This window comes from Patagioenas fasciata, chromosome 8, assembly GCF_037038585.1.
Source record: "Patagioenas fasciata isolate bPatFas1 chromosome 8, bPatFas1.hap1, whole genome shotgun sequence".
Taxonomy (NCBI): Eukaryota; Metazoa; Chordata; class Aves; order Columbiformes; family Columbidae; genus Patagioenas; species Patagioenas fasciata.
The window spans coordinates 22,289,079-22,296,369 of record NC_092527.1 but is presented as its reverse complement, the minus strand read 5'-3'; the positions used below and the strand labels follow the sequence as shown (position 1 = coordinate 22,296,369).

Genomic DNA, 7,291 nt, shown 5'->3' with positions numbered 1-7,291 from the left:
CGCCTGCTGCCCCCCTCCGAAGAACTCGCGATGGAAACTGGGAATGAACCTAAAAAGAAAAGTGCAGGGGAAAACAATTCTTACAGTTCAAAACAGCGTTAAGTTGAGATTTAGGAGCTCCATAAAATGCCAATGGGGAAATCGCTTCGGCGCGGGCTGCCATAAATGTTTTTACTTTTCTGTTCTAATTCTGATGTCCACCAACTGTTTGACGGCTCTTAAAATAATCTTTCCTTTCCTTTCCTTTCCTTTCCTTTCCTTTCCTTTCCTTTCCTTTCCTTTCCTTTCCTTTCCTTTCCTTTCCTTTCCTTTTCTCTTTTCTCTTTTCTCTTTTCTTCTCTTTTCTTTTCTTCCCTTTTCTCTTTTCTTTTCTTTTCTTTTCTTTTCTTTTCTTTTCTTTTCTTTTCTTTTCTTTTCTTTTCTTTTCTTTCCTTTTCTTTTCTTTTCTTTTCTTTTCTTTTCTTTTCTTTTTCTCTTTTCTCTTTTCTTTCTCTTATTTTCTCTTCTTTTCTCTTCTCTTCCTTTCCTTCCCATTTCTCTCTTATCCTTTCTCTTCCTCTGCCCCCTCACTCCCTTCTTTCTGTCTACAAGCGCTGTTGTGGACATGTGAAATGCTTCCCCATTTTCTGTTTCCCTCTTCTCATACTTTCTATTTCTGCATTAAAATTTTATATCTATTATGTCTATTTATCAATCTATCCTCCTTTCATCTTCAAATTAAATGTCCCCTTCTTTATTCAGCCAGTTTTTTTCTCTAATATTAGTGAAAATCAATGTCTACCTCTCCGTCTATCCATCTATCCTGATTTCTATTTTCTCAGTTCCATTCTTCTTTTATTTCCCCTTCTTTTACACATTAATACAGGGCGCGCTCTGTCTCCAGCCTCTAGCGTTTTTTAAGTGATCTTCCTGTTTTCCCTTTCTTTTCTTCAGCTCTGGTAACGAAGACCGGGTGTCTGCCGCCTGCGTGTCACTCTCCCTCATTCCTCCCCTAATCCACGAAGGGACTCCCCACACTCCGCAGCCCTGTAAGCAGCCCCTGCTAGGCCAGGCTGGCCCTAAGCACAGGGCACCCGCAGGCCACCCGGCTGCCGAGAACCTCTCCGCGGGCTAGAAACTTGTGTTGAACTATATGGGGAAGGAAGAAACAATCGCACCGAGGTCTCCCAAAACCCCAGGAGAGCGCTCCCATCTGCCCGCATCCGGCCCCGAGCCAGACTCGGGAGATTTTGCCCGGTTTTGCCCGCCGCCGCCTCTGGTCGGGAGGAGGGGACGGGCGCGTGGAAACGCTTAGGGAAGCACTCTGGAATCTCAGTCTGGGGTTAGAGCTCCCCGTCCCCCGCTGGGGAAGGGACGGAAGCCCCCTTCCCTGCCTGGGCCGAGGTCGGAGCCCGTGCCCGCGGGGACCGGAGCGGGGCCGGTACCGCCGACCGGCACTGCCTCCTCTGGCAGGACGCGCGGCCCGGCCGCCCCTCCGGAGAACGGGGCCGGGGCCGCCCCGCTGCGGGAATGCCGGGAGTCCCGGGCCAGTGTGGATGTGGACCCAACGGCTCCTTCCGGGATAGTGCCGGAGCTCCCGGCCTGGACCGGCTTCTCACAGACGACTGGGCTTGGTGCCCCGGGGCGGCAACGGGACGCCCGTCCGCCCCACCCGCTTCTCCCCGTGCCACGTCCCGGCCGGCAACTGCACGCCAAGGCTGCGGCACCAGTGCCGCCTGTCGCAACTCCACCGGTTCCCACCCGTCCATGTCCCCAGTCAGCACACCGATACCCTGTCGACGACACCCGAAGGCAACGGGAGCCTCTGCGGGTGTGTCTCGCGGACAGCCGGGCAGGTCACGTCCCAGGGCAGCCCTAACTCACCGCCTCCCCCGGCACTGACCCCTACCCCGCACCTCTAGCAAATCCCTTCTCACTCCATCCCTCTGCCACCAGTCCAGCCCCCAGAGGGGCAGCCTCTCCCCGTGCCTGCAGCATCTCTCCAACTTTGGTAGATCAAAGCGTTCCCGCTCATCCTACAGCCTTCACAGACAGCCCTGAAACGGAGCGGAGGCCCACGCCCTCCTCTGCTTCTCTCCCCTTTCCCTGTGTCCTTCCCAACTCCACCGTCACTGACAAAAGGCACCAGGTAGCCAGCCCAGCACTAAGACGACCGGGCGGGGGCACAGCGGGGCAGACATCCGTGCACCTCTGAAGTCACCTCGAAAGTTCTGCCCCGGACTCAGCTGTCGGCTGGATGACCCCAGGGAGCGGCCTCCGAGCGCCGCAAGCCCCCGGCCGGGGTCGAGCCTCTGCCCCTGCATCTGCCTAGTAGGTTTTCAGCAGGTCTCCTCCTCAACATCCTCTCTACCCTTCAGAGGACACCCTGCCTCAGATAAAGGGAGAGGAGACACCGAACAAAGGGAACGGCACCCATTTTCTTACGATGCTTGCCAAACGGGCAAGCAGTGAGCATTTTCCCTCGCTACTGAAAAGCCCCCCCGCCGCTCCCCCTGTCGCTGGTGTCTGCCCTATTACCTGTTGCAGCTACTTTCTGTCTCGGTCTACGGGGAAAGAGCCTGCCTCCCTCCTGCATCCTACACCCCCATCAGGAGTTTATTCCTCGAACCACTCAGTCCCGATTTCTTTCCTAAAACGTGCAGGCAGCCGGAGCGCATAAACCCGGATATTTTCCCGGGGGGGTTACGACCAGCCGCGCTCCCGCGGCCAGAGGGGAGAGGGGACCGGTGCTCGCTGGGCGCCGGGAGAGCCGCGCTCTCTCTGCCTCCGCATTCCCTGGGAACTTTCTATTCCGAAGTTAACTATTAACTCCAGGAAAGCAGGCAATTTTCTTCGGAATGTGAACTATTTCCTTTATGCAGCAGATAGATTGGGTGATTGATTAATATGGAAATTGATATTAAAATACTGGTCGTAGGCAGGCACGCTTTCCCTGTAGTCACAGCCACACAGCGGAAGAGGCGTCCAGGGCAAGCAATGCACCGAATTATTGCCGAAGGTTTTCCTGGTTCGCCAAGAAATGCCTTAATTGTGAAATACACGCGGATATAATTAGAATAGCTCACATTAATGCATATTGTACGGCCATGAGTGAAAGGACATACGGAGGGGGCAGAGGAGTGCTCACACGGGGCGGGGGAGAAGCGCCGGGGGTCCCGCCACAGAAAAAGAAGGTGTTGAGATAATGTTCGGTGGTCATCTCGGGAGAAAAGGCAGGAGCGGGGGTCTCACATGCTGGCAGGCTAGGTGGATAAAGAGCAGATATTCACATATATAAAGAGGTACTCGTCGTGTAGCCTAACAGGTACCCTATATCCATTTGTAGAGCGCCAGTTTGCTGTACAGGGATAAGCGAGAGATTACAGATGCGAAGTCTGTAATTCTAGGCTCAAATTAGGTGATACCTCAGCACGGCCTTAAAGCAGGAAGAGACGTGTCCGTAAATGCACCCACCACTCTTTCGCCCTTAACAGTTCGCTCCTTTTATTCGCAGCAACACTTGTGCTCTTTGGTTAAGGGTCGCAGTCTGACACCAAGGGGAACTGTTACACCCTGGAAAGCCGGGAGAAGCCCAGTCTCCGTCCAGCGCGGCCCCATCGTGTGTTGCTGTTCTCCCTCGGCCAGCCCCGTTCTAAATAACCGGGGTTCGCTGGGAGGTGGCCCCAGCTCTGTCCGGCGGCTCTGCCCCCGCCGCTTCCTGGCCGGGCGGGGACGTGGGAGGCCCCAGGCAGTCCCTGTTGCCCAGCCCTCCCCGCGTCCCCCGGCCGCCCGCCTGGCCGCTCCCCCGCCCCGCAGGGGTGCCTGGCACGGGCACCTTCTCCTCCCGGCCCGCTCGGCTCAGCCTCCTGGCCATATTTTTCATGCTCCTTTCCCCTCTCTCACTCTCCCTACCGAGTCACATTCTTTTTTTAAATTTCCCCTCTCCTTCCCCTCTCTTTATCCCGGGGAGGGAGGAATTTTCCAGCCTCCTTCACTGCTTTTCCCTCTTTCCCGGGTTTGCCACTCTCCCCCTCGCCCCCTTCCCCTCCGTTTCCCTGCCCTCACGTCCGTTCGTGGTCCCCCCCCCGCGCCGTTTGTTTGTCCCGGTGCCCGGACGATCATCGCGGTGTATGAAGTTCTAACTGGTTTGTGTCAGGCAGCTCTCTCTAAGCAGCCTGGCGTGACGGATTAAACATCAACTAGTTAAATAAAAATTAATATCAACTGCCTCCTAACTTCTAATGTCATGTTGTTTATAACTAATGAACTGATTAGGGGATAAACACATCAGGAAGACATTTCTGCTTCCCTGCTCTTTCGAGAGAGATTTGCAGAATTCAAAGTAAATCTCCCAGAGCCCCTCCTGTTTTTTTCCCACACCAGTTTGGTGAGGGAGGAGGGGGATTCCGTGGAGTTTGTTTGGGCTGGGTCGGAGGAATCTGGTGCGTGTGTGAGAGTTAGCTGGACTTATTTAAACATCTCCCGTGGAAGCACGTTTCAGAGCTGCAGGACCGTGCGGCTGCGAGCAGGGCTCAAACTGCAGGGAGGTGAGGAACCGCTCCAGACAGATCTGGCGGCTGCTGCAGACCGAGCTGGAGACAACGACTTAGAAAAATACTCATTGCTGCCATTATTGACTGTTGGCGTCCCATTTTAATATTTAAAATGAAACTTTTATTTTTTTTCCCTCGCTTGAAGCGACAATCGATGAATTTTAAGTGTTATGGAGAAAAGCGCTCCCTTCACCTTCTTTACTTTTACAATGACTCACTTGTTTGGGGCATGCCTTTCGCCAGTCCGCGTTGTTAACATTTTCCTAAACACTTAAAAAAAATAAACACATGCACACACCAAACCCCCAACTGCCTCATCTTGGAGAGGTCCCAAGCTTTTAAACACTGTTTGCCCAGCACCGCCGGCTCTGACAAGACAATAATAACAGGGGAAGCTTTTTAAAACCAATTTAGCAAATGCAGAAATGTAATTTTAATGAAGAATCGATAGCAGAATGGTTCATTTTTCCTGGGACTCCTTGTTGGAGCTGAGAGAGACTTTCAATCAATGGGGAGATGGAAGAGGGTGGGGTAGAAAGAGAGAAAGAAAAATATCCGCTCAGTGATGTCTTTAGCACTGGGAATTTTTCTTCTTTTCTTTGAAGCTTTCTTTTATTTATTATTTCTTTTCAGTCACGAAGTCTTTACTAAAACGCGGCGGTAGCAGCAAGGAAAAGACGAGTGGACAGATAAATTAATGGACGGATGGATGGGCAGATAGATAATCTCGCAGAAGCACAAAGCCAGGCGCTCAGAGGGCCAGACTTCACAGGACTGCCTTCCGCCCCTCCCAAGCAAACGGGAGAATCTCTGTCCCCGCCACCCCACCTGGGAGCTGCCCGGGCCCCTGAACTGAGCGCTGCCAGCTCTCGGGTGGGCTGCGCCACCACACGGGTTCCCCCGCCGGCCCGGCGTGCTCCCCCCGCAGCCAGAGCCCACCGCCTCCCTTTTCAACTTGGAGGAAGTTCCTCCTCTGTCCCGGGTCCCCCACTCCCTGCCAGCCCCTCTCCGAGCACATTTTTATGGTAATAAGACAACAAATTAATCTGCTGTTGCAACAAGACTTCCCTACAGGTAGCCGCTTTACGGGAGGGGGGCAAGTGGAAGCAGATTCAAAGTACAGGCGCTGCCCGCAACCCCCCCCCCCCGCAAGACTCCCCCAGGCCCCTTCCTCCCCGGCTGCACAGCCCTGCTACACTGGAGCAGGTGAGTCCCTATCCACTTTTATAAGCAGCGCTGCATTTGCTTTGATTGTTATTTATTTTCCCCTGCTTTTAGCTTGTCCCGGCTCAATAGAGCGGCGTTTCTTTCTCTGGCTTTTTTTTTTTTTTTTTGGTGGTGGTGGTGCTCTGGTGTGTGTGTGTTGTTATCTAAACCGTTTAGTTTTGGGTGGTTGCGCCTAGATCTCGAAAGTCAGCGGGGGAAAGCAAGACACCCAAGCGGGGAGGAGAGAAGCGAAGAAAAGGCCGCGGCGGATCTACTGGTTTGCAGCCGTCCCGGGGAGACGGGCCATTAGGCAGAGGAGCCATGGCTCAGAGCTCAGGAAGAGCAGGTAAGGGCGGGGGGGGGCGCTGAATATTCAGCAGGGAGGGATGAGACCGTCACCCCCAACTCCCTCCTTTGCCAGGAGGCAGCCTGCCTCTGCTGTCCTCCGCACACACCCTCCTTGCATCGCCAGATTCTCGTCTAACACTTACCATCTCACCTGCTAAATGCCCCCCTTTCCTACTGGGTGCCCCTTTCAGCCCCTCTCGAAGGGCTGGACTCCCACCGTGTTTACCGTGAGAGCTTCGCAGGGACCCGCAGCAGAACCGCCAGACGCGAGCGAGAGCTGGATAGAGCCCCGTCTCCGCCCGGCCCGGCCGCCAGCGGCCTCGGTTGCTCTGCCTCGCCGACCCCCGGCGCTCGGGCCTGCCGTGCAAGCCCCCGCCACCTGCTCTCAGTCCTCGGTCTATTTTACACGTCGATTTGGGCTACTTGTCCCAGTCCCGGAGTTCTCTCCTGTCCGTAGAAAGTTCAGGGCACAGCATAAACTCTTATCTCACCGCCTCCCCACGCCGTGAAACTTTGCTCGCTGTGGCGACTCTTTTGCTTCTGGACAAGTGCTGACCGCCCCTGGGGGCTCCCTAGGAGTCCCGCGCTTCGTCGCTCTCTGTAGGACCGGGGTGCGGAGCAGCTGCGCCCCGGGAGCGGGGCTAAGGCGGGTGGGGGCCGGGACTGGGGCAGCATCGCCCCCGCGCGGGGCTGTGGCGGGGTCGCCACTCTGGCTCTGCGCCCCCCGAAACCTGCCCCGCCGACAGACGGATCTCCAAATCGCGCCCCCCGCCCCCCCCATTTCCCCGTCGTCAATTTTATGATTTGCAAACAAAGCTTCAAACAAACCCCGCCGGAGAGGAGAGGTTTTCCTCGGCGCTGACGCTCGCGATAAAAGCACAATTACGCTGTTTGGTTCCCTCAAATTACATATATAAACGGAGCTTTTAACTTAGGGATTTTAGGAAAAAAAAAAAAAAAAAAGACAGAAACCTGAATGGAGGTTTGAAATAAAAACGTCGCAGCCTGTCAGCACAAAGCCACGCTGCTGCCCCGGCTGCCAGCCGATTGCTGAAGGGGAGAAAAGCTCCGGCGGGCGCTGGGAACCGGGGCTTGCAGCTCCGGCTTTCTTTTGTCGTCTCTGATGAAGTCGCAATGTGAAATATCTCCTGTTTAGAGAGTGATTCAGGTGCACAAACAGGGAGACATGTACGGGAGGCAAATAA

General features: G+C 54.7%; 1 protein-coding gene across 1 annotated transcript in view; it reads left to right on the top strand.

Annotated features, from left to right (window-relative positions):
- The first annotated feature begins 4,307 nt into the window (after window positions 1-4,307).
- Window positions 4,308-7,291, top strand: part of PAX2 (paired box 2) — a 96,431-nt gene continuing 93,447 nt past the window's right edge. The window contains exons 1-3 of the mRNA XM_071811898.1: window positions 4,308-4,526; window positions 5,166-5,738; window positions 5,936-6,084. Of these exons, the coding sequence (XP_071667999.1) occupies window positions 6,060-6,084 (25 nt within the window). The 5' untranslated portion in view covers window positions 4,308-4,526; window positions 5,166-5,738; window positions 5,936-6,059. The remainder of the gene's footprint in view (window positions 4,527-5,165; window positions 5,739-5,935; window positions 6,085-7,291) is intronic.